The sequence below is a fragment of the Myxocyprinus asiaticus genome, chromosome 47 (assembly GCF_019703515.2).
Source record: "Myxocyprinus asiaticus isolate MX2 ecotype Aquarium Trade chromosome 47, UBuf_Myxa_2, whole genome shotgun sequence".
Classification (NCBI taxonomy): Eukaryota; Metazoa; Chordata; class Actinopteri; order Cypriniformes; family Catostomidae; genus Myxocyprinus; species Myxocyprinus asiaticus.
The window spans coordinates 1,380,189-1,406,653 of NC_059390.1; the positions used below are offsets into that span (position 1 = coordinate 1,380,189).

Sequence of the window (26,465 nt, forward strand, 5' to 3'; positions counted from 1 at the left end):
ATTGAAACCCATTAAAACTGGGGCCTGGGTATCTCAGCGAGTATTGACGCTGACTACCACACCTGGAGTCGCGAGTTCTAATCCAGGGCGTGCTGAGTGACTCCAACCAGGTCTCCTAAGCAACCATATTGGCCCGGTTGCTAGGGAGGGTAGAGTCACATGGGATAACCTCCTCATGGTGGCGATTAGGGGTTTTCGCTCTCAATGGGGCGTGTGGTAAGTTGTGTGTGGATCGTGGAGAGTAGCATGAGCCTCCACATGCTGTGAGTCTCCGCGGTGTCATGCACAACGAGTCACGTGATAAGATGCGCGGATTGACGGTCCCAGAAGCGGAGGCAACTGAGACTTGTCCTCCTCCACCCGGATTGAGGTGAGTAACCACGCCACCATGAGGACCTACTAAGTAGTGGGAATTGGGCATTCCAAATCGGGAGAAAAGGGGATAAAAAATAAATTAATTAAAAAAAGAAACCCATTAAAACTGCAATATTTGATCCCAGTGCAATTAAAGTATAAAATCATGAATTCTATGATATTATGCTTTCATTCCAGAGCCCTGGCTTCAAAATTTACATTTTTAATATTTTCCACCAGGTTTTTCTCATGTTTAGCCTATGGAGCAAATACATGCTTTTCCCCTATTCTCTGTTTGCTGTATTATAGAGCACTGCAGGACAATTGAATAAATGATGCAGCTAAAATTGTGTGTGTGTTGGTATGGATGTCAGAGTGTGTTTTGTATGTGTGTGTGTGTGTGTAAAAAACAACAACAGTGGCATTATGTAAACAAACTGGCATTTAAAGGGTTAAAATCCTGAAAATGAATGAATATTTGGTAGTTATGATCAGGACTGATGTCGTTGCATTTAGTCTGCTGATCTTTGGGGTCATTTAGGGTTTCAGAAGTGTACTCTTTCAATTTCAATAAGCCCTGTCCGTGGTGCTGAACAGTCGTCACGTGACCTGCACCCCCTCCTCCTGCATTCAGCTGTTCTCTTCTAACCTGCACAATTAAAACGCTTCGGTTGCATTTCACTCAATAGAGACCACCTGCAAAAAACATCATTAAACGCAATTTTTTAGCAGACATGGACCGGACGGACAGTGACTATTCCAGCTTTGAGAACCCGTTACTCAGCGAGATGAAGCAGTTCTGCAAGAAAATAAAAGAGGCCTGTAATGAATTAAAGGAGGATCTGACGCCGTACAAAAACGACCGATTCTACAGGTACAAACATTTCAGGAATTAAAGTATTCAGAAACACTGGAGATGACTGGTCAATCCTCACAGATTTATGTAGAATATTTTTTGACGTTTTTTCGCGTGGCTTCGAGTTCGTCTAAACGTCAGAATATTGTGTTTCCATTATAATAAAATTGTCCAATTTACCTCTGTTATTACACACTAAAATAGCGTGCGCGCGAAATTAAAACGCGCGTCAATTTTAATAGCGACCATTGTCAATAAATTGATACATACAAATATTTTCAATAAAATATGTAATTTAACATATAGAGATGACTAGCATTTTTTTTATCATCTTGAATGAAGCTTTTTACGATTTTATAAATGACTAAAACCGCTAAAGGAGTTAAAACTCGCCAGGCAATGTTAAAAAAAAAAAAAAAGACAATTTATGTTGCTAATTTGAGAGATGAAATAAACTAAAACGCCGACGCCGCATGCGCACTGCGGGGGATGTCACATGACCTGGCGATGGGCGGGCCACTGCCGATGACGTCAGTGCAGCTCCGGGCTGACGTGTGCGGATATGCGTCGCCAACAAACACAAACATTCTGATTTATTCGGAATAAAACTGGACGCGATGGACATGTAAGTGTGTAGATGACAGTCTCAAACACCCATATTCACATACATATTTTCAGAATTTGAGTGTGTGTGACATAAATGCATGTTTGGGTCAGTTTGACAGCCTCTCATGATAACAGTCCAGATGTTTGAGTGCATGAGAACTCTAGACACGCGCACGTGCGCTTATGTTTACACCGTATTTACATTTATTTATTAGATTTCAATTTAGAGTAAATGCAGTTGTGTTTTATTAAACATGTGGCGTGTTAGCTGCTGTATGAGGTGGATGTTGTGGGTGTGTGCTGATTTCATTTCCCCGTGTGTGTTTGTGTGCTTGTTTGTTTGTGTGTGTGTTTGTGTGTGTGTGTTGGTGTGCTTGTGGGTGGGGGTGTGTGTGTGTGTGTGTGTGTGTGTGTTTGTGTGGGTGGGTGTTTGTGTGCGTGTGTGTGTGTTGGTGTGCTTGTGGGTGTGTGTGTGTGCTTGTGGGTGTTGGTGTGGGTTGGTGTGTTTGTGTGTGTGTGCTTGTGGGTTGGTGTGTTTGTTTGTGTGCTTGTGTGTGTGTTGGTGTGTTTGTTTGTTTGTGTGTGTGTTGGTGTGTTTGTTTTTGTTGGTTGGTGTGTTTGTGTGGGTTGGTGTGTGTGTGTGTGTGTGTGTTTGTCTGTGTGTGTGCGTGTTTCAGATAAACATTTCTTTAAATGTTCACAATACTGAGGAAATATTGAATCATTGAGGCATGTATTAAATGGTTGTCCAGCATGTGTGGGGCCTAGATTTGTTTGAAAATTTATTTGGTATATTTAAACATTTTACTTTTAAGCCCAACGTGTTTCAAATATAGAAAAATGTTGATGCATTTTCACATATAACAGCCAGCACCCCAAATGTGATAATAAAAAATGCTGTAAATATCAGAGGAATTATATGTAGTGATTTCCATGCATGTAAAATCACTAAAATGTGTTAAATCTGTTAAAAGTCATGGCAAGATTATAAATTTTTCTCTGAATGTGTGTGTTGTAGGTTAGCTCCCATGCGTCTCTACACACTCTCTAAGAGACACTTTGTCCTGGTGTTTGTGGTTTTCCTCTTCTGTTTTGGGGTCTCCACTCTCATCGGTGTTTCAGGTAAGTGATCTGGTTTCCTGCAGACACTTGAGCGCATTAAGAATGCACAGCGGCGTATCCCCGTATTCACCTTCTCGCCGTTCCTTCACTGTGTCTTTAAAAACGAATGATTCATAAAATCTCTGTGAATGCCCATCAGAACGCTGCAGGGTCGTAAAACCCCATAGAACTTACTTTATTCACCAAACATAAGACGTTAATTTGGGTTGGTGCATATGCGAGCACAGTACAATATTCATTATAACTGATGATTAATATGAGTTTTTCAATGACACCTTAAAAAAAACAGGCATCGGTTTCAGCGAGCACTGAAAAGGAAGTATCGGTACTCGTACACATTCTCAAAAAAATGGCATCGGAACATACCTACAAATACTAGAGTTTCACACGGATTGACAGCCCATGCATGTGTGTGTAGATCTATGATGTTTGAGTCAAAGATGTGATTCTAATAGATTCATTGAATTCCCACCGAGCTCAGAGGCTGTTTCTGTAATACTACATCACTGCTTTAGAAGAATGAAACAAGAGGATTGTGTTTTCTGGAGGAGGTGGCTGAATCATTACAAGATCGAGTCAGACAAAACAAGACATTAATTAGAGATGTCACTTTGCAGAGTTTACTTACTTTTTCCTGTTTTTTCATCTGTGTCTCTCCCATAGGACCAAAAATCGTAAGTGAAAACTACAACAATGGTTTAAGCGTCAGTGTCAATGGCTCAAAGGTGAGAGATTACGGTCATGAGCAGATACTATGAAGGTAAAATAGTGCCTAAATGATTTGCACACGCAGCGTAAGATTAGCAAAAGCGTAAATGAAGTTACATGTGCAATGGAATGATTTGCACGTGCAGAGTAAGATTAACGAAAGCGTAAATGAAGTTACATGTGCAGTGGAATGATTTGCACGCACAGAGTAAGATTAACGAAAGCGTAAATGAAGTTGCAAGCGCGGTGGAATGATTTGCACGCGCAGAGTAAGATTAACGAAAGAGTAAATCAAGTTACATGCATGATGGAATGATTTGCACACGCAGAGTAAGATTAGCGAAAGAGTAAATGAAGTTGCAAGCGTGGTGGAATGATTTGCACGCGCAGAGTAAGATTAGCGAAAGAGTAAATCAAGTTACATGCATGATGGAATGATTTGCACACGCAGAGTAAGATTAGCAAAGGGTAAATCAAGTTGCAAGCGCGGTGGAATGATTTGCACGCGCAGAGTAAGATTAGCGAAAGAGTAAATCAAGTTACATGCATGATGGAATGATTTGCACACGCAGAGTAAGATTAGCGAAAGAGTAAATGAAGTTGCAAGCGCGGTGGAATGATTTGCACGCGCAGAGTAAGATTAGCAAAGGGTAAATCAAGTTGCAAGCGCGGTGGAATGATTTGCACACGCAGCGTAAGATTAGCAAAAGCGTAAATGAAGTTACATGTGCAATGGAATGATTTGCACACGCAGAGTAAGATTAGCGAAAGAGTAAATGAAGTTGCAAGCGCGATGGAATGATTTGCACACGCAGAGTAAGATTAGCAAAGCGTAAATCAAGTTGCAAGCGTGGTGGAATGATTTGCACACGCAGAGTAAGATTAGCGAAAGCGTAAATCAAGTTGCAAGCGTGGTGGAATGATTTGCACACGCAGAGTAAGATTAGCGAAAGAGTAAATCAAGTTACATGCATGATGGAATGATTTGCACACGCAGAGTAAGATTAGCGAAAGAGTAAATCAAGTTGCAAGCGTGGTGGAATGATTTGCACGCGCAGAGTAAGATTAGCAAAGGGTAAATCAAGTTGCAAGCGTGGTGGAATGATTTGCACGCGCAGAGTAAGATTAGCAAAGGGTAAATCAAGTTGCAAGCGCGATGGAATGATTTGCACGCGCAGAGTAAGATTAGCAAAGGGTAAATCAAGTTGCAAGCGTGGTGGAATGATTTGCACACGCAGAGTAAGATTAGCGAAAGAGTAAATCAAGTTGCAAGCGTGGTGGAATGATTTGCACGCGCAGAGTAAGTTTAGCAAAGGGTAAATCAAGTTGCAAGCGCGATGGAATGATTTGCACGCGCAGAGTAAGATTAGCAAAGGGTAAATCAAGTTGCAAGCGCGGTGGAATGATTTGCACACGCAGAGTAAGATTAGCGAAAGAGTAAATGAAGTTGCAAGCGTGGTGGAATGATTTGCACGCGCAGAGTAAGATTAGCGAAAGCGTAAATGAAGTTGCAAGCGCGGTGGAATGATTTGCACGCGCAGAGTAAGATTAGCGAAAATGTAAAAGTGTAAATCAAGTTTTAAGCATAAGACAAATTTTAGCAATATTTTAATGCTTTGCATAAGTGTAATTCACATGTTGTGAATCCGTAATTGCGTATTAACACAAAGTTTGGTGTGTAAATTTGGGATTTATGCTTTTACAAATCTTACTCTGCACATGCAAATCATTTAGACACAATTTTACCTTCATATGATACTCAAACATATGGCTGATGCATTTATAACTCATGCATGAATATCGTGATCTGTAATATTTCTGTTCTGTTCAGACCGGCCCTTTCCAGCTCAGAACTCAACCGCTCTCAAACTATAACCAGCAGCTGTGGCTCACCTGTGTCATTCAGATCCAGAACACCGGTGAGACGGCATCTTCAACCACTCATTCACAAACAAACACTGCTGTCTGAACAGCACCAAAACTGATCCTAGACCAGGCTTTATATGTTTTTTGTTTTTGTTTTGTTTTTACGGAAAAATGAAAACCCTCATGTTGTTACAAACTGTATGACTTTGTTTTTTTCCGCGGAACCGAAAAGGAGATGTTTCACAGAATCTTCATGCAGCTCTTTTCTATATTATGAAAGTGAATGGTGATTTATATTATCAACAGTGTTGGGAAAGTTGCTCAAAAAAGCAATCCATTTTAAATGACTAATTACCCCTCAAATTGTAATAATCATATTCCCCTATTCCTAACTTCATAAAAACATGCTCAACAAATGCAACATAATATCTCGTTAGTGTCTCTTCAGCTGTCGCAGAAACGCAAACAGACATGCATATGAACATAAAATTATCTTAAATATTAACTTCTTATTTAGTTGACCGTGCATCTTTTTTATGCTGGAGTAATATTAGATGTATAAACCGGAAAATAAATATTTTCAATAAAAAAATTTTTTTTTGAAGTAATACAATAAAAAATATTTTATTTTAAATATTTATACTTATTGTAAAAAGTGCTGTATAAATAGAAGCAATAAATATTGTTTCAAAGCAGCTTTGTAGATGTTCCCTGCAAATAAGATTTTTTTTTTCATAATATATGAAATTATATGCCAGTTTAGTTTTATTTCTGTTTTTATTTTTTTTTCTATGGCTGTCAATACAATAAAAAAAGGTATAAAATGGTAATAAAATCAATATTTTTTCACTTTTTTTTTTTTTTTTCCTCTGAACATTTTTGCACACCCCTTTACTGCCCCCCTGGGGTCTAAAAACCCCGGCTTAGAAGTAATTGACTTAATTGAAAGTGAGTAACCAGGCTAACTTTTTTACTTTAAAAGTAATTACGTTATTAAAAGTAACAAATTCATTTGTAATCAGATTACACCCAACACTGATTATCAATCTCTAAAAATACAACAGGTGAATTCTTTTTTTTTTCGTTCTTTTTTTCCCCCAATTTGGAATGCCCAATTCCCAATGCGCTCTAAGTCCTCGTGGTGGTGTAGTGACTTGACTCAATCCGGGTGGCGGAGGACGAATCTCAGTTGCCTCCGCGTCTGAGACCGTCAATCCGCGCATCTTATCACGTGACTTGTTGAGCGCATTACCGCGGAGATGTAGCGCGCGTGGAGGCTTCACGCTATTCTCCGCAGCATCCACGCACAACTCACCACGCGCCCCACCGAGAGCGAGAACCACATTATAGCGACCACGAGGAGGTTACCCCATGTGACTCTACCCTCCCTAGCAACCGGGCCAATTTGGTTGCTTAGGAGACCTGGCTGGAGTCACTCAGCACGCCCTGGAATCAAACTCACGACTCCAGGTGTGATAGTCAGCGACAATACTCACTGAGATACCCAGACCCCCCTGATGTGAATATTCTTTTTAAGGACATTAACATGTTTGTAACTTGTAATGAGTTTTACTGTATATTTATGAATAGTAAACATATTTTACAGTAATTAATCATATAGCACATAACAGTTTCTGAACTTCTGCTTACTGTTCAAACTGGCTTTGAAATCGCACATCTTATGAGCTGAGTGTGTTGGTTGAGGGAGTGTAAGTGCGCTAGTGGTGATGAATTGTGATTTGTGTGTTCAGTTGGAGATTTCCGGAGGGAGTTCGGGATGAACGTTGAACTGCAGGGCGTGATGCAGGACGCGAGCGTGATGCGCATCAGCGATAACGTGCACAATAAGAACAGAACCCTGCACTGCGCCGCTGTGAGTCCTGCATTTAATTACAGCTGTAATCTCATGGTGCAAACTGGATTGGATCTTCACGAGTGTGTGTGTTGTGCAGCAACAGCAGGTATGTGATGAAATTATCGTGTTGCATCTGGGTTACCTGAACTACACACAGTACCAGATCAACGTCAGCTTCAGGAATCTGGACGATCTGAAGCCCAGTATCACAAATGTCACTTTTGTGGTGAGTTCAGATTTTCAGAAAGGTAATTTCTCTTATTTAAAGTCAACATGAGATCAAAGTTAATTTTCTCATGCACATTCCTGATATTATTGTGCATGATGTCGTGTGCACGTTATTCTAAAGGAACAAAGTGCTTCCCTTTTCAGCTGACTTCATCAAGACCTCTTATTTTTCATCCACCAGTCATATAGAGACATGGATAAACAAGTCCTGCCCTTCATTTTACTTCTTCACATTGAATATCCGGTTTCTCTCGGAAATGCGTCACATTACAGGAGTAAAATTGTTTGCGAATGCCATTTCAAGTTGACTTTAATCTCTAATGAATGCAGGTACTTTCTTAATCTAATGGGGGGTTTTTCTCTCTCTCTCGGTCACTGTTCTGTCTGTAAACAGTTTAAGATGTACAACACCACGTTCTCTCAGGTGGAAATCTGGTTCCGCTTTGTGTTTGTTGTGATGACCTTCATAGTGACTGTAAGTTACAGGCCAGAAACTTCTACAAAAGCTGCATGTTTCAGGTCTGAGTGTTAATCAGCATTTGAAACGAGCTTGTTTGCTGTTTTTGTGTAGTGTATGTTTGCTCACTCTTTGAGGAAGTTCTCCATGAGGGATTGGGGAATCGAGCAGAAGTGGATGTCTATTCTTCTGCCTCTGCTGCTGCTTTATAACGGTGAGATTATCTGCTCACCATCATAAAAATGAATAAATAAAAATAGATATAAAAATAGCAGCAATTAGCATGCGTTCAAGTGCCTTTAAGTATGAATGTAAAATATAATGCGTTTTAAAAATCTGTTAGCACCTGAAACAGGTAAATTGACATAATTTCCAGAAGCATCAGGTTGAGGACCAAAGTGGCATGGCCTTTTTAACATTCCTGACAGTTACAGCGCCAGCTATTGTCGGATCTTCACCAAATTTGGCATGTTTCTTCAGAATCACACGTCATATATGTGTACTAAATTTGATAAAAATCGGATTTATCGGGGCCTGGGTAGCTCAGTGGTAAATATGCTGGCTACCACCCCGGGAAGCCGCTGTTTCGCTAGTTCTAATCCCAGGGCGTGCTGAGTGACTCCAGCCAGGTCTCCTAAGCAACCAAATTGGCCCGGTTGCTAGGGAGGGTAGAGTCACATGGGGTAACCTCCTCGTGGTTGCTATAATGTGGTTCTCGCTCTCGGTGGGGCGTGTGGTGAATTGTGCGTGGATGGCGAGAAGCCTCCATATGCGCTATGTCTCCGTGGCAACGCGCTCAACGAGTCACGTGATAAGATGCACGGATTGACAGTCTCGGAGGCGGAGGCAACTGAGATTCGTCCTCCACCACCCGGATTGAGGCGAGTCACTACGCCACCACGAGGACTTAGAGCGCTTTGGGAATTCCAAATTGGGAGAAAAAGGGGAAAAAAATCCCCCCCCCCCCAAAAAAAAAAATCTGATTTATCATTTAGGAGTTACAGGCTTTTTGGTAAACAAGGCCACGCCCGTATTGTTTTATTTACCCTGTTATAGCCATGCCAAATAAAAAGTTCAACATATATATAAAATATGATTTTTTTTTTTTTTTTTTTTTTTTTATGATCTCAAATATTTAACGAATGATTTGATTGACACCAATGTTTCTTGATGCAAAGCTGTTCAAAATGAGGAGACGTATGATATGAAAGGAATAACATGTGTCTGTGTGAAACACTGCAGAATATACAATAATTTACACACATGCAATATGCGATAACGGTCATTTAAAAAAAATAGTCAAATAGGTGCACGTTTCGTTCCGATCAGTCTTGTCGATCAGCTGCTGAAAGTAGATTGGTCAATGGGGGCCATGTTTTGTAAGCTATGCAACTGTCCACATAGACCTTGATGGCACCTTAGACAAAGACATTGCATGCAAAATTTGAAGTCAATCGGACCAACCGTTCCATAGTTAGAATTTATTTTACATTTGTCATTTGTATAGCGCCACCAAGAGGCTGAGGTGCAATTTTTTTCATATGTTCTCAGTTTGACCCTATACATACGTGTCTGAAATTTAGTGAAAATATCTCATTCTGTTCAAGAGTTATAACCATTTAAGTAAAAGTGGCCACGCTTACTTATGTTTTGCCGTACCATTGCGTAGTTAAATCGAAAGTTAAAACTTTTTTGAAAATTATTAGTAAGTAAAACCGTTTTGCCCTTGATGAAGTTACAAAAGTTAGTGTACTTGTTAACCAAGTGAACAAAAGTGTCAGTGAAGAGCATGCTTGAGATGAAAAATAAAACAAAACATAGAAAAATCAAGAGAAATATCACTTGTGAGCAGAAGATTTGTATCAATCAAGCTGTAAATTGGGGTCTGGGTATCTCAGCGAGTATTGACACTGACTATCACCCCTGGAGTCGCGAGTTTGAATCCAGGGTGTGCTGAGTGACTCCAGCCAGGTCTCCTAAGCAACCAATTTGGCCCGGTTGCTAGGGAGGGTAGAGTCACATGGGGTAACCTCCTCGTGGTCGTGATTAGTGGTTCTCGCTCTCAATGGGGCGTGTGGTAAGTTGTGTGTGGATCGTGGAGAGTAGCATGAGCCTCCACATGCTGTGAGTCTCCGCGGTGTCATGCACAACGATGCGCGGATTGACGGTCTCAGAAGCAGAGGCAACTGAGACTTGTCCTCCGCCACCCGGATTGAGGTGAGTAACCGCGCCACCACGAGGACCTACTAAGTAGTGGGAATTGGGCATTCCAAATTGGGAGAAAAGGGGATAAAATAAAATAAAAAATCAAGCTGTAATTTTGCCAAATTATGCAATATGATTTCATTATGTGTATTTGGGATACATCAAATGTTAGCTCTGAAATTAGGCTTAGCAAGGCTTATTTTAAGTAAATTAGCAAGAGTGTTAAATTTGTTTTAACGAGACTTTCTAGAAGTCCACAGTGCCCGAAGCTGAAGAAAAAGCCATTAATACATTTAAATGTAGTATAAATTGAATGTTGTCACTCCTAGTAAAAACAGGTTGACTTATTGCTGTTTTACGCTGTTCTAGATCCGTTCTTTCCGCTCTCGTTCCTGGTGAACAGCTGGTTTCCGGGAACGCTGGACGCATTTTTCCAGGCTCTGTTCCTGTGCGCACTGCTGCTGTTCTGGCTTTGTGTGTATCATGGCATCAGAGTGCAGGTAAAGGTCACGACCCCTCAAAGATCAACATTTACAAACCAGCTGTTACTGGAAACGGACCAACACTTCCATTTATTACATCACCTGCTCATCAAACAACACATCTAAACTCCATGAGGCTGTCCTGTTGTTAGACGTCTCTTAAGGGTCTTTAATTGCAATATTGTGGAATTAATTATCACGGAATATAGTTGATGTCTGTTAATGAATCTTTAGGGTGAGCGGAAGTTCTTGACGTTCTACCTGCCGAAACTCGTAATCGTCGGGCTGTTGTGGTTATCAGCCGTTACTCTGGGAATCTGGCAAACGTAAGAAACTCGATACTGTGTGAACTTATGCATGGAACATCAGAGTTGTTAAACATATTATAAACATATTTTTTGCAACAACCAACGGGTTCATCTTAATGGACATTAATTTGCTTTTTGCTCATTGGTAGTTGTTAATGCTGTCAGTGATGGTGTCTTAAGGGAATTTAATTGTGATTTTATCAGGGTGAATGAGCTGCAGGATCCCACATATCAATATAAAGTAGACATCCAGAACTTCCAGGTAAGTTTGAATTCTCCACTGCTGTTTTTTTACTCCTGTTTCTTAATTAAATGCATCATTCATTCACTGATTTTCTTTCTGTTTAGGGAATGAAAATCTTCTTTCTGCTGGTGGTGGGGCTGTATGTTCTGTATCTGGTGTTTTTGGTGGTGCGAGCGTGCTCAGAACTCAAGAACATGCCCTACACAGGTAACAAAACACTGAGAGAACATTCTTCCTTATGTGTGATGTAGGGCTGCACGATATGGAGGAAAAATGTGGTACGCGATAAGTAGTTGGATAATGTGGTATTCAATATGCGATGTAATAATCCTATGATGATGTCATCGGAGTACGTGGAACATTGGAACCTCGACCACCCAAATATACTGAGTTTATTGGGAGAAAAAAGGGACTTATTTCCCCGAGATCACAATCATGGTTGTCTTGTGTTCTAAACTGTGTATAATATATAGACCAGGGCCCTATTTTAAGAGCGCTAACCGCAAAGTCGTTGGGCATGATCATGAAGTTTTGGTATTTTTGTGCAAGCATGCGCTGAGTCTAGGCGCAAGTGGGTTTGGTGAAATTGCACGTGCAAAGCGCTAATGGTCTGGATCAAGTGCAATTTAATTCTGAGGTTCTTCTCCGGTTATTGCACCGTCTGCGTCCTATTATATAGTCCATTTCCTCAAACACCAGCGATATAAACAAAGACAGCACATTCAGAAGAAGTTAGTTGTGTAAATGGACTGTATGCAGTGAATTAGAAGAATAGAAATATGGATTTGCGTACTTTTGTGCATTAACTGCGTCCTTGTTGAATGTCAGGCATATTTCTATGAATCGCATTGAAAATGTGGTTCATTTGTTAATATAAACATAATTGCAAAATAAACCATGACCTCTAGAAAGTTTAACACATCTCATAAATCTTTTGTTTCATCAACAGTGATCGTCAGAGACATAATTTAATGTTCCACTATATTTGAACATGAACTTTATCACCACCTGCTGGTGGAATCTCCAAACTGCAAATGCAGGAACTGAGTTTAGACTTTGTGCTGAAAATAGACGTGCCGCTGAAACGTCCCGGCGCAATGAGCTGCATCTCAGGAAAATAGCAAATTACGCTTTGCACCACTTCATTACCGTACAATACACCCATAGATAGCACAAACACTCCCACCTATGCCCACGTGCGCTTTGCACTGACACGAAAATCGGAATAAGACGCAGCGCGCGGTCATTGCATGTAGTGCTGTGCTTTTGCACTTACGAAAATAGAGCCCATACTGTTTTACCATTGGCTGCATATCCGCAGATGTGACGCTCTCCATCATTTGAGACGGAAGGAGTTTTTGGAGAAACACTATTTTAGTCTCAGTTTTCAAATTATGTCAATTTTATCACAAAATTCAACAATAAATGTTGTCTGGATGCTCTTTAATGCTGTGTGTGTCAGATGGTGGCAGCTTCCCATTCAAACGGAGCCGGGCGCAATGCTCTCTCTCTCAGACTTATAGCATGTAAAAAACATAAATGAACATCAGAGAGTATGTTTTAAGATGCAGTACAACTTACTAATATGTGTCAACTCTCATGTAATCGCCCAGTCTGTTAATGTTGAAATGACATGGAGAAAATGAATGGGGAACATCTTGTGCTTTGGATCTGCGCCCATGCACACTGCACGCACACACATTGAGAGACAGTCTCACGCTCAGTCTATTCTATTCTCGGCATAAACGTTACTTTTTAAAGTATTATTGCAAGGCCTTGCGATATGCGTATTGCAATTTGTAAATGTGCAATATTCCGATAAATGCGATATATCGTGCAGCACTAGTATGAAGAATAATCGCAGCATTCATCTGCAGTGTTTTTGATTGTTTTATTCCTTCCTCAGATCTGCGACTGAAGTTTCTGACAGCGCTGACGTTGGTTGTGTTGGTGATTAGGTAATGTAAAAATAGATTCATGAGGATCTGATTTATCTTTTTAAGCATATTAAAGACCACAACACGTAAGCATGCCTTTATTGGTGTTTTAAAATTTTTAATGCTGCTGTCTAAGGGGTCTGGGTAGCTCTGCGAGTATTGACGCTGACTGTCACACCTGGAGTCGTGAGTTCGAATCCAGGGCGTGCTGAGTGACTCCAGCCGGGTCTCCTAAGCAACCAAATTGGCCCGGTTGCTAGGGAGGGTAGAGTCACATAGGGTAACCTCCTCGTGGTCGCTATAATGTGGTTCTCACTCTCGGTGGGGCGCGTGGTGAGTTGTGCGTGGATGCTGCGGAGAATAGCGTGAAGCCTCCACATGCGCTACGTCTCCGTGGTAACGCGCTCAACAAGCCACATGATAAGATGCGCGGATTGACGGTCTCAGACGCGGAGGCAACTGAGATTCGTCCTCCGCCACCCGGATTGAGGCGAGTCACTACGCCACCACGAGGACTTAGAGCGCATTGGGAATTGGGCATTCCAAAATGGGGAGAAAAAATATATATAAAAATGGGGAAAAAATAAAAAATGTTGCTGTCTAAATGGCTGAATTTCACTAAGAAATGTCCAGGTCATATTTCACTCCAAAGTCTAAAGAAAAAAAATATATATATATTTTTGTCCATAGAATGGTCACATTAGATTCCCATTACTTTAATGTAGTAATTTTGAAATATATCTATATATATTATTTGAATTTGTATAAATTTAAAGGCAGTTTTTTGGTATTACAGCAATGAGAATCTGTGGGGAAATATGCTTAATTGTCATAACAGTAATGTTACAATGCAGAAAATATTAAATGGTCCTCAAAATAGCCTTTTTTAAATAAAAAGTATAATTTCATTTATTTGACCTGTTTTGTGAGATTCACCCAAATAAAGTGAACACCTGGTGTAATTCTCTCTCTCTCTCTCTCTGTTATCAGTATGGTTATTCTGTACCTGAGATTCGGCTCCAAGGCTCTGCAGGATAACTTTGTAGCAGAACTTTCTACACACTACCAGAATTATATCCTTTTATTTTTATTTATTTTTGACATGTAACAAATTTCAGCCAGAAATGTTATTCCTAAACTGAAATGTAAATGTAAAGAAAAACATTGTGCACTCATTTGTTTGTTAATAATTAAATACAGGAAATGTATTCTTTTTTAAATTTGTATCCCATTTTCTCCCAATTTGGAATGCCCAATTCCCACTACTTAGTAAGTCCTCGTGGTGGCGCGGTTACTCAGCTCAATCCGGGTGATGGAGGACAAGTCTCAGTTGCCTCCGCTTCTGAGACCATCAATCCGCGCATCTTATCACGTGACTCGTTGTGCATGACACCGCGGAGACTCACAGCATGTGGAGGCTCATGCTACTCTCCATGATCCACGCACAACTTACCACGCGGCCCATTGACAGTGAGAACCACTAATACGTTAGCGTGACACTCCCAGACACGAGATTAAGTTCTTTACAGTGTTTTGTCTGTGCTCTCTAAACCAGGGGTTTTCAAACTGGGGTCTGTGGAAAATTTTAGAGAGAGAAAAAAAGTGTTCTGAAATGTATAAAAGTAAAAAACAATATTTTCCAAATTTGACATTATTGCCATTTCGGTTTAATTGAAATGTTTCTCTGCGGGTTTATTCATTTAACATTTCTCAGTTATTGGGTAAAAAAAAAAATAAGTTGTCAACATACTACAAAGTAGGCTAAAAATGTTCCTGATAAACTAAAAAACTATAGGCTGATACCGATATTTTGCCATTTACACACCTTATTTTGTCATCATGTGAACACTGTTTTGCTTAGAAATTGTGCTTTGGGGGCCTGGGTATCTCAGCGAGTATTGACACTGACTACCACACCTGGAGTCGTGAGTTTGAATCCAGGGTGTGCTGAGTGACTCCAGCCAGGTCTCCTAAGCAACCAAATTGACCCAGTTGCTAGGGAGGGTAGAGTCACACGGGGTAACCTCCTTGTGGTCGCTATAATGTGGTTCTCGCTCTCGGTGGGGTGTGTGGTGAGTTGTGCGTGGATGCCACGGAGAATAGCGTGAAGCCTCCACACGCGCTACGTCTCCGTGGTAACGCGCTCAACAAGCCACGTGATAAGATGCGCGGATTGAAGGTCTCAGACGTGGAGGCAACTGAGATTCGTCCTCCGCCACCTGGATTGAGGCGAGTCACTACACCACCACAAGGACTTGGGAATTGGGCATTCCAAATTGGGGAGAACACATGACAGGCCAAAATTTAAAGAGAGCCACAATGAAAGAAAAATACAAGATAAAAAGAAAATATTAATATACAGTATCTAAAAACAGTATATATATAGATAGATCCTGTAAATACATTGTTTCGAACATTATGCATTATTATGGTTTTTCGCTTGAATTTAATTTGCAACTTGGACAGGAACATAGCGTGTGATGCACTTACAATGGAAGTCAATGGAGTCAATAATCTGTAAACATTAAAATACTCACTGTTTCAACAGTATAGACACAAGACATAAACAATATGTGTGTTAACATGATTTTACTGTCATAAAATCACTTACTAAGCTTTTCTGTGACGATATCAAATTTGACAACTTCGTTGCCATGACGACGTAATGACATAACCCCTAAACAAACTTACAAATGATTTAAACAACTTTACAGCTCAAAAAATACACGAAGAATTAATGCAAGTGATTTAATACAGTTATAAGTGTCACATTTCTGCCTTTTAAACCCTCCAAAAATTGACCCCATTGACTTCCATTGTACTGTAAGTGTCTCTTCTTTAAGAAATTATTTTTTGTGGTAATCAACATTGTCACAAATGCTGTCGTTTGAGCCCAACTTGTACTGACCCCGGAATATTCCTTTAATAGCAGCATGGATTCACATCAACTGTTTCAGCTTCTCTCGGGTCATCAGTGATTTTCCTTAATGTTTATTTACCAGCTGAATTTCTCTCTTTCTACGGCCTTCTCAACTTTTATCTCTACACGTTAGCGTTCGTCTACTCGCCCTCCAAAAACGCTCTTTACGGTGAGTTATGTGCACAGAAAGACTGACACGCAGAGAGAGTTTTCTCAGTGAAACAGCAGAAACGAAAGTTCAAGTCTTTGCGTTCAGAATGACATGAAAACATTGCGTCTCCTGCATCGCAGATTCCCAGCTGAAAGACAATCCCGCCTTCTCCATGCTCAATGACTCGGACGATGAGGTCATTTACGGGTGTGTATCCCAGTTCAAATGTGTGTTTTTTTGAAGGAGGTTTAAATTGATGTTAAATCATGATATTATGTGTGTTTTTAAAGGAGCGATTATGAAGAAATGCCTCTTCAAAACGGCCGTGCCATCAAAGCGACCGCCAAGTACCAGGATGACAGTGAAAGTGACTGATCAGACTTCTGATTGGACGAGAGTGAAACTGGTTTGCTTGTATATTAAGCATCTGGCCTCTTTGGGGGATGTATATAGACTCATCGTTGAAATAATGCCAGTGTCATTATATACTCTGTGTAAACATACATGCCTGTATATTTTTAAAGATAAAGGTGAGGTGTTTTTGAATGTAACTCCACGTGGCCTGATGAGGTGTTGTATAGGTGGACATTTCAGTAATTATCACCATCACTGACACTGTCGGTCGTACAGTGTCAGTGAAGGGAAGTGTGCAAGTATGCATGCTTAAGCTGATTTTTTTCAACCACTGTTTTTGATTTTCCCCTTCGTACCGTTAAATCTAAGCAGATGACTCCAGTAATGCATCGGGGAAAACGCTGATCTGCACACGTGAAGTAGAGCCACTTTGCCAATAGAGAGATCTAATGTGCTTGTTTTATTTTTATTTATTTTGTATTTATTATTTTTTCTCCCCAATTTGGAATTCCCAATGCGCTCTAAGTCCTCGTGGTGGCGTAGTGACTCGCCTCAATCCGGGTGGTGGAGGACGAATCTCAGTTGCCTCCGCGTCTGAGACCGTCAATCCACGCATCTTATCACGTGACTTGTTGAGTGCGTTACCATGGAGACATAGCGCGTGTGGAGGCTTCACGCTATTCTCCGCGGCATCCACGCTTAACACACCACACGCCCCACTGAGAGCAAGAACCACATTATAGCGACCAGGAGGAGATTACCCCATGTGACTCTACCCTCCCTAGCAACCGGGCCAATTTGGTTGCTTAGGAGACCTGGCTGGATCACTCAGCACACCCTGGACTCAAACTCGCGACTCCAGGTGTGATAGTCAGCGCCAATACTCACTGAGCTACCCAGGCCCCCCTGATTTATTATTATTATTATTATTATTATTATTATTATTATTTTATTTTTATTGTATGAAGAAGGTATTGGGATGAATCTCAATCAGAAGAAAAAAAAATCTATTTTGCATAAAGAACCAATTTTAGGACCATCAAGAGTTTTGCATTGTGACACTGTTTCATGACAGTTTTGCAAAAAAGTCTCATTACTGTTGTGCGGAAAAAGTGATATTTTAAAGTACATTTGGTTAGTGCAAAATATATATACATGTACTTAAAATATGAAAATGAACCTAAAAATCATGCAAATAATGTCATGATGCAAAAAGCGTAGTGGTCCAGACATTTCTTCATGAGATTCACCCGTTTAGACGCACATTCTGTGTGCTCTGGATGTCCGGTGTACAGTTTTACTTTCCAAAAATATGATTTTCACACATTCCTTCCTTCACACGACTGTGAACATGTTTATTTTGTGGATCATATGCAAGTTATTGTTAATGAAATCAGTTCCAGGATTTTGTGTACTTTGTATTAATATAGAAAGCAGGTTCTTAATGGTCAGATTTTAATCCAGCGCAACAAAAATAACGCCTTTTGTTTTTGTGTTTGTTTTGTTGTTTTAAGCACTGTTCACTTATTGTCTTACATATTGTTTTTTACTTGTTTGGAGCTCCTTGGAGGTCTGTGCTCGACACGACTGGCTTCAGTGATGTTTGCATATGGTGTTACACAACATCAGCTTTGGTATCATGGTCCTAAAATGTCATTTTGCCCCAAGTCCAAGATGCAAGAGATGGTTCGCAGAATGTTAGGGACGGACAGCCTCGGTCAAAATGCACTTTCATTGCATCTATTTCCCACACAGGAAAGTCATTCAGATTTGTGTGGGTGAATTGTTCATTTCATGAAATATGCCTGAGATACCACTACAAGAATGTTTAGAACAGTGTAATAATTTCTTGTTGGATATGTCCGGTTCGCTGTGCCTTTCAACATGTACATAAGGTCATTCCCAAGCCTTGCTGACCTCAGTCCAAACACTCCTGCATTCACACGCAAGGCAGAGGAGCTTTCCTTCGGTTGCACTGTTGTGATGTATGTGAGAATGTTGTACAAACTGTTCATTAAATTTTTAATGATGGAGTCTTCACATGGAACTCGTGTCCTTATTGCATGTATAACAAGGGGATTTCGACTTTGTGCAATGCAAGAATGTCCGACAATACAAAGGGCAGTTTGAATGCAAAAAACTGAACAACAGAACGCTGCATTTGTAAGTTGACTCTAAGTCCATGTCTTCTGAAGTGATATGATAGGTGTGTGTGAGAAACAGATCGATATTTAAGTCCTTTTTTACTACAAATATTCACCTTTGACCAGCCCTGACCAGTAGGTGGCGATATGCACAAAGAATGCAAATTGCTAAAAAACAAAAGAAGAAGAATGAGAAAGTGAAAGTGGAGATTTTATCATTTGTTTTGGTATTGTGAGTATTCTAAGAGTATTTTGAAAAACATTGAACTTTTCGTATTGTATGATTCCTGATATTTATTTGAAATCGGTTTTATATTGTAAGAGAAGAGTCAGATGTTTTTATTTAATCAGTCTTGTCTTGGCTAAATATTTTATATTAAGTGTAAATTTAGTAAACTTGTGCAAAAACAAGAGCCTTGTTTTAATCTTTTTCTTATGGACTTAAAACTTTATATACATTTGATTTCCAATTCTTCTAATAAGAAATCTGTGAAAACGGTAAATCTTTTCAAAAGGTAAAAACAATTTCTCCCTGGTATATAATATTTTATAATTTTGTATTTTTTTTTTTTTTTTTGTTTAATAAAATAAAATAAAAATACGTAGAAAAATGTTGCAATTTCGTTACATTTAAATCAATTGCAAATAATTAAGAACACTTCAATTAACAGTAAATTTAAGGTTGTATACATAAAATAATTAAAATAAACATGACTGTAATATACTAAAACGTATTCTGGTTCTAAAAAGTAAACAATTTTTTTTTATTTTTATTCAATTAACCTCAGCATTATACATTTTTATGTGATTACAAATATTAAACATTACACAGCGGGAAATGTGTAACATTACTTTATAAAACTTAAATTCATTAAATAAAAATAAATATTAAAATCTTCTTATTTTGGATAATCGGTAAAGCCAAAAAGTAACTTCCCAACAGAAAATATTTATACTTAAACTTCTGTAGTGAAATACCGCAACTGCTGCGTCGCTAGGGCAACAGCCTTGATTGACCGCTCTGAGTAACCAATACAAACGGCTCCAGGAAGACCCGCCCCTTCGGAAGAGGATTGACGTCAGGATTCTCCGCCCTTCCGCCTCCTCTTTCACAGTGGCCGTCAGCGAGAGACACCATGAAGGCGTCCGGCACAGTACGTAAAACCCTTTAAAAATCATCACGCAGGCGCTTAAAGCTCGTATATATCGCCCGAAAACACTCGTAAGACATCTAACCCTCTATATACGTGCGTTTGTTCAGCATATATTGAAGATAAATGCATAAATACATGTTTGAAGTGTAGCGCGAGCCAAACATGGCGGCAGAAGAATGAGTCCACGTGTTCGTCATCACGCTGATCTGAAGTATTCTACACGTTTTAGTGAGCTTGCGTGCTTTAGTTTCACAATGATCTAGGACAATCTTTGTTTTCAGAGATCACTTGCGAACTAGTTATTTTAAATAGCATTGAATCCAGTTTATTAGCATTAGCTGGGATAAGACATCTGTTATTGTTGAGCTTTAAGCATTAAAAGTTGTGGTGATGTGCCCTGCAGTGTTATCATGGCTGTTTTGCTCTTATCGTATGGAGAAAAGTGGTGATCATGCCTGCTTTGAATCAAGATCTTATACTTGTTGTTTACATTTAATTTAGCTCTTCTGTTAATGTACATGTCAGAGAGGTTCAGCACTTTCTCTTGGACATCCAGGTTAGGTATTAAACTTTATTTAACCAGAAAAAAGATTAGCAAGAGGGAAGCAAGTTAAATTTGAGCACATTGAAAAACAACTCAAACTATTTTTAGAAATGGATTATAATTGAACCCTTGTGCGTCATTTTAAAAAAGTTACTCAATGTCTGTGTCAAAAAAACTGCTTAATAATATTATATATTAATATTATTTTCCACTTTCAATTAGTTAATTTTAACCAACATCAGTCCTGATCATAACTACCAAATATTCATTCATTTTTCAGGATTTTAACCCTTTAAATGCCAGTTTGTTTACATAATGCCACTGTTGTTTTTTTTACACAAACACACACACATTTGTCATTACACACATACAAAACACACTCTGACATCCATACCAACACACAATTTTAGCTGCATCATTTATTCTATTGTCCTGCAGTGCTCTATAATACAGCACACAGAAAATAGGGGAAAAGCTTGTATTTGCTCCATAGGCTAAACATGAGAAAAATGGCGCCATCTGGTGGAAAATATTAAACATTATATTGTGAAGCCAGTGCTCTGGAATGAAAGCATAATATCATAGAATTCATGATTTTATGCTTTAATGGCACTGGGATCAAATATTGCAGTTTCAATGGGGACATTTTTGTCCTGAAGGTCCTGAGTGTAACTATTTTGTGTACACAGTGTATTATAGATGTATTATAGGAACTGAGGTTGAAATATAAAAACTCCCCCAAAAATACACACCTTTGGCACAATTTATGCCATTGGCATTAACAGCCAAAATGATCTAAAAGACAAAAATGTCCCGAAGGTCACACAAGGGTTAAAGGTCTTTAGGTTTACCAAAAAACAAAGATTTGCCAGGTTTGTCTGTATTGCAGGCATCAATATTGGCAGAACTGAACATTTAACAGCCTTTCAGTGCCTGTTGTTTGAATCGCACACAAACCTAAAGGTCACGACCTCCTGATGGTGATGCCCTTGCTATGTGTGCGTAAAGAAAAATTGAACCTTGTCGCCTTTCTCAGGCTGTCAGATGTGCCACTGAAAGTGAATTCAAGGTGCGACAAGCTGCTAGAGAGAAACTGATAAAAATCCAGGTGAATAAGTGCAGATTGAGGATTCCTGAGTTGAATGGTGTTTTCCTCTTTTCCAGCTTCGGGAGTATAAGGTTGTTGGGCGGCTTTTGCCCTCCGCTAAGAACCCCGCACCCCCTCTGTACCGCATGAGGATCTTCGCCCCAAACCATGTGGTGGCCAAGTCTCGCTTCTGGTACTTCGTCTCCCAGCTGAGGAAGATGAAGAAGGCATCCGGAGAGACAGTCTACTGCGGCCTGGTGCGAATACACTGATAAACTAGAAGTTCAGGGACTTTGTTCTCGGTATGGACTGATTACAGTGCTCTGCTGAAATGTTTTCACTATTAAAACCCAAACTTGCCTTCTGTTTGTAATCAGGTTCACGAGAAATCCCCCCTTAAGGTGAAAAACTTTGGCATCTGGCTGCGTTACGACTCTCGCAGTGGAACCCACAACATGTACCGCGAGTACAGAGACCTGACCACCTCTGGAGCCGTCACTCAGTGCTGTGAGTTACTAATACACTTACGAAATTGTCATTTGTGTTAAAAACAGAGAATTTCTGTCATGGTAGTATTTTTACTGATTGGAGTTTATGCACTTAAAAAAAAAAATGTTGCATATTGTTATTAGCGTAAAGTAGACAAAACTACGAAATGCCAGAAAATGGAAGAATGGGAATTATGTAGAAAACAAATGGTGTACTAAATCTAACTCATGGAAAGAAATGTTTAGAAATGAATACAAAGGCCTAGTTTATATTTGTCCACAAATGGCAAGCATTTAGAGCAAAAGCCTTTAGGACAAAAGGTTTCTAACCTCTTAATCTCGACGGGCCCACAAGCTTGCGATAAATTTATGCTTAAAGTATTGTTGTCCCCGTATACCGAAGTAACTCGTACCATTTGAAAGCTCAGAATCTGAACTTTTCATAGAATGCCATAATTTTTGCATTTGTTACATAAAATAACACAAAAAGCCTTTGTTAAGAAGTGCGCCACCTAGAGGTGATGTAGAAATATGCGTACGAATATAAACGTTTTTCAGATAGCGCTTCAATAGGCAAGTCACATATCAAATGAAAGCTCTCATGCTCAGAAATGTGACTGAGTGGATTATTGTCTTGTCGGAACACCACAGTTTTAATGTTTATCAAAAGAATCAAGAAGTAAAATATGATCACTGTGAGACAACAAAGACAAACTAATATCTGCTCCATTCAGTGCTTCTGTAAGCCCCAAGTAGCCACAGTCTCCATATCTGCTCTTACCTTAGGCTGTGTTCTTTATAAAGAGCCACTTTTAACATGTCTGTGAGCTTGCTTGCTTTAAAAAAAATCCAGTGTTATATTTCAGATGTCCAGAACAGAATTAGCAGACAACACATGGTAAACAAATGATTGCCAAAATATTTTAGCAACTATTGATGAAATATTATACAGTGCTTTGATAAAGTATTTGTCCCGTTCCTGATTTCATGTTTTTGTGTATCTCATACTAAATTGTTTCAGAAATTTAAACGAGATATAACATAAAACAAAGGCAATCTGAGTAAACACAAAATACCGTTTTGTAATTTTTAAATGCAGTTATCCAATACTAACTGGGCCTGTGTGAAAGTATTTGCCCCTTAGTTACTAAATCCCCAAATCTATGAAGCTGCATTCATAATGGGGTTCAGCTGGACTAGACACACCCAGACCTGATTACTGTCAGCCCTGTTCAATCAAATCAACACCTAAATACAACTTTTACAGCAGCTTGAATTTGGTTAGAAGGTCTCACTCAGTAGCACATGATACCAAGGTCCACAGGAATTCCAGAAATTATGTGGAAAAAGCTGTCTGGGAAGGGTTACATATCTATGTCAAAAGCTCGGTGACTCCAAAGAACCACAGTGAGAGCCATTATCTCCAAATGGAGAACACTTGGCACAGTAGTGAACCTTCCCAGAAGTGGCCGACCTTCCAAAATTCCTCCAAGAGCACAGCGATGACTCATCCAGGAAGTCACAAAGCCAAAGACAGCATCCAAGGAACTGCAAGCCTCTCTCGCATCAATAAAGGTCACTGTTCATGACTCCACTATCAGAAAGACACCGGCCAAAAATGCCATCCATGGAAGAGTGGCGAGGTGAACACCACTTCTAACCCAGAAGAACATTAAGGCTCGTCTGAATTTCACCAAAACACACCTTGATGATTCTCAAACCTTTTGGGAGAATGTTCTGTGGACTGATGAGTCGAAAGTGGAACTGTTTGGAAAACAGGGGTCCTGTTACATCTGGCGTAAATCAAACACAGAATTCCACAAAAAGAACATCATACCTACGGTCAAGCATGGTGATGGGAGTGTGACGGTGTGGGGATGCTTTGCTGCTTCAGGGCGACTTGCAATAATTGAGGGAAACATGAATTCTGCTCTCTACCAGAAAATCCTAAAGGAGAACGTCCGGTCATCAGTCCGTGAGTTGAAGCTCAAGAGCAACTGGATTATGCAGCAAGACAATGATCCAAAGCATAGGAGTAAGTCCACCTCTGAATGACTCAAAGAAGCTAAATTAAAGTTTTGGAGTGGCCTAGTCAAAGTCCTGACTTGAACCCGATTGAGATGCTGTGGCAGGACCTTAAACGGGCAGTTCATGCTCGAAAACCCTCCAATGTGTCTGAACTAAAGCAGTTCTGCAAAGAAGAATGGGCCAAAATTCCCCCACAGCGTTGTGAATGACTGATCTCCAGTTATCAGCAGCGTTTGTTTGCAGTTGTTGCTGCTAAAGGTGGCACAACCAGATATTAAGTTTAAGGGGGCAGTTAGTTTTTCACTTGGGTGATATAGGTGTTGGATAACTTTTTTGATTAAAAAAATAATATATATTTAAAAAATGTCTTGTGTTTGCTCAGGTTGCCTTTGTTATATCATATCTCGTTTGACGATCTAAAATAATGAAGTATGAAAAATACACAAAAATAGAAGAGATCAGGAAGGGGGCAAAAACTTTTTCACAGCACTGAACATCTAAGGATCTCTCCGGATTGAGCTTATAGTCCGCTCAGAGGCCGATATATTTGACGATTCAGCTGTGTTACAGCGCCACCTATATTTCGGATCTGTATATTGTAATGGAAGGTGATACACGAAAATATTTTTTCCTAGTACTTGCTGCCATCTAGTGAAATGAAATAATAATTTTTGCAGGGAGAGAGAGCAAACAGAACCAGAAATTACATGCTTATAAAGTTAGGACAACAACAACAAATAAATGGTCATAACATTTACAGTTATTTATGAATTATTGGGTTTTTTCTGTAAAATGAGATTAATATTTTGCCATTAGTCCACTGTATGTGTGTAAGGTGAGCTTTCAAATTTGTATATAATTGTAGGTTTCAAAAAATGCACCAGAGTTGAAGTGAAGATTAAAAAACTTAAATATAGTCAGTTCCTAATATACTTGCACACCAGGCAGTGCTGCATTAGTGCATCAATACTATCAGCGTTGCTAATGGATTTTGAGTGACAGTTGCTTGTGATGAATTTGCACACAAACCCAAAGGTCACGACCTCCTGATGGCGATGCCCTTGCTATGTGTGCGCAAAGAGAAATTGAACCTTGTCGCCTTTCACAGGCTGTCAGATGTGCCATTGAAAGTGAATTCAAGGTGCCACAAGCTGCTAGAGAGAAACTGATACACTTCCACTTAACATTAATTCTTCAATATTGGAGTTGCGTATAAAGTAAGATGATTTAGAACAAGCATGAACGACAAATTGTGCAGCTGTTAGAATAGTTCCATTGAAGCGCCTTGGATCAGTATATATTGCCAGTTAAATTGATTATTGTATAAGACAGGATGTTTACCTTTAGAGGTTGGTGAACGATGCAGAAATTATTACAATTGGCTATGCATATTGGTTATTGGACGCAAATGTGATCAGTATAGAAACTACTATCTGTCATCACTTCTGAGTCCGTCAATCCATGTGGCTCGATGTGCATGACACCGCGGAGACTCGCAGCATGTGGAGGCTCATGCTACTCTCCACAATCCATGCGCATGCTACACAAGCCTTGCTTTCCTGTCAATGTTTTACTCTATAAAGACTTGTGTTTTCCACGCTTGTTGTTGTGCAGATCGTGATATGGGCGCCAGGCATCGTGCTCGTGCTCACTCCATACAGATCATGAAGGTTCAGGTGATTGCAGCCAACAAATGCCGCAGACCCGCCATCAAGCAGTTCCACGTGAGTTCACGCGTTCAAAACACCACCTCATTCTCTGACAGCGTAATGGTGCTCTGTTCTGTTGTGGGAAATGTCAAGAGTAATGAAACTGTGTACAAAACTCTTTACAACTCATTGTGGATCATGCAGATATTGACTAATATTGTGTCTCTGTCCAATAGGACTCCAAGATCAAGTTCCCTCTGCCTCACAGGGTTCTGCGCCGCCAGCACAAGCCCCGTTTCACCACCAAGAGACCAAACACTTTCTTTTAAAGTGTATATTTGTACTTTTCACATTACTGGCGAATAAAAAAGAAAACTTGGGAAAAATCTTTCCTGCCTGGTTTTGTGTTTTTGTCAATTACAAAGTGGGAGTCAGTGAGTTTGTTGCATAATATGAATTCAGAAAGTCATTTATGAGTGGGGAAAGGATGAATCCCACAAAGCCGGTCAATGTCCAGGCATTTTGCATCTGGGATAAAGCCCATTTTTTTTGTTTCTACCCCAAATGCTCATTACTATAGTGACATTTTTGTGTGTGTGTGTTATGGTAGTATTTGTGCTAGAGGTCGACCGATAACTAGGGTGGTGCAAAAGGCAGATAACCGATAAATTGGCTGATTTGAGATGAATGTTACATTTTCTTAGCCTTTCCTTACTGT

The 26,465-nt window shown here is 39.8% G+C and overlaps 2 protein-coding genes and 2 non-coding genes across 5 annotated transcripts; all 4 read left to right on the forward strand.

Annotated features, from left to right (window-relative positions):
• Window positions 1-999: 999 nt before the first annotated feature.
• tmem181 (transmembrane protein 181) lies at window positions 1,000-18,693 on the forward strand. Of its 2 annotated transcripts, none has more exons than XM_051690586.1 (17): window positions 1,000-1,228; window positions 2,835-2,938; window positions 3,602-3,663; window positions 5,478-5,565; window positions 7,264-7,385; window positions 7,465-7,593; window positions 7,990-8,070; window positions 8,167-8,266; window positions 10,627-10,757; window positions 10,974-11,065; window positions 11,252-11,309; window positions 11,396-11,498; window positions 13,198-13,249; window positions 14,219-14,301; window positions 16,228-16,317; window positions 16,440-16,506; window positions 16,590-18,693. In XM_051690586.1, the coding sequence occupies exons 1-17, from the start codon at window positions 1,089-1,091 to the stop codon at window positions 16,672-16,674; spliced, it is 1,587 nt and encodes a 528-aa protein (XP_051546546.1). In that variant the 5' UTR covers window positions 1,000-1,088; the 3' UTR covers window positions 16,675-18,693. The 2 variants fall into 2 exon arrangements, with proteins under 2 accessions (XP_051546546.1, XP_051546547.1); XM_051690587.1 differs by lacking the exon at window positions 1,000-1,228 and adding an exon at window positions 1,720-1,835.
• A 1,182-nt stretch (window positions 18,694-19,875) lies between these two features.
• Window positions 19,876-26,135, forward strand: rpl18a (ribosomal protein L18a). Its single transcript, XM_051690633.1, has 5 exons — window positions 19,876-19,951; window positions 21,660-21,839; window positions 21,960-22,089; window positions 25,713-25,822; window positions 25,984-26,135. Exons 1-5 carry the CDS (start codon window positions 19,934-19,936, stop codon window positions 26,074-26,076), a joined length of 531 nt encoding a protein of 176 aa, XP_051546593.1. The 5' UTR covers window positions 19,876-19,933; the 3' UTR covers window positions 26,077-26,135.
• On the forward strand, window positions 21,440-21,575 carry LOC127437070 (small nucleolar RNA SNORA68). The gene has a single exon (XR_007896520.1). It is a non-coding gene; the product is annotated as a small nucleolar RNA SNORA68 (small nucleolar RNA).
• Window positions 25,115-25,250, forward strand: LOC127437069 (small nucleolar RNA SNORA68). The gene has a single exon (XR_007896519.1). It is a non-coding gene; the product is annotated as a small nucleolar RNA SNORA68 (small nucleolar RNA).
• Window positions 26,136-26,465: the final 330 nt, after the last annotated feature.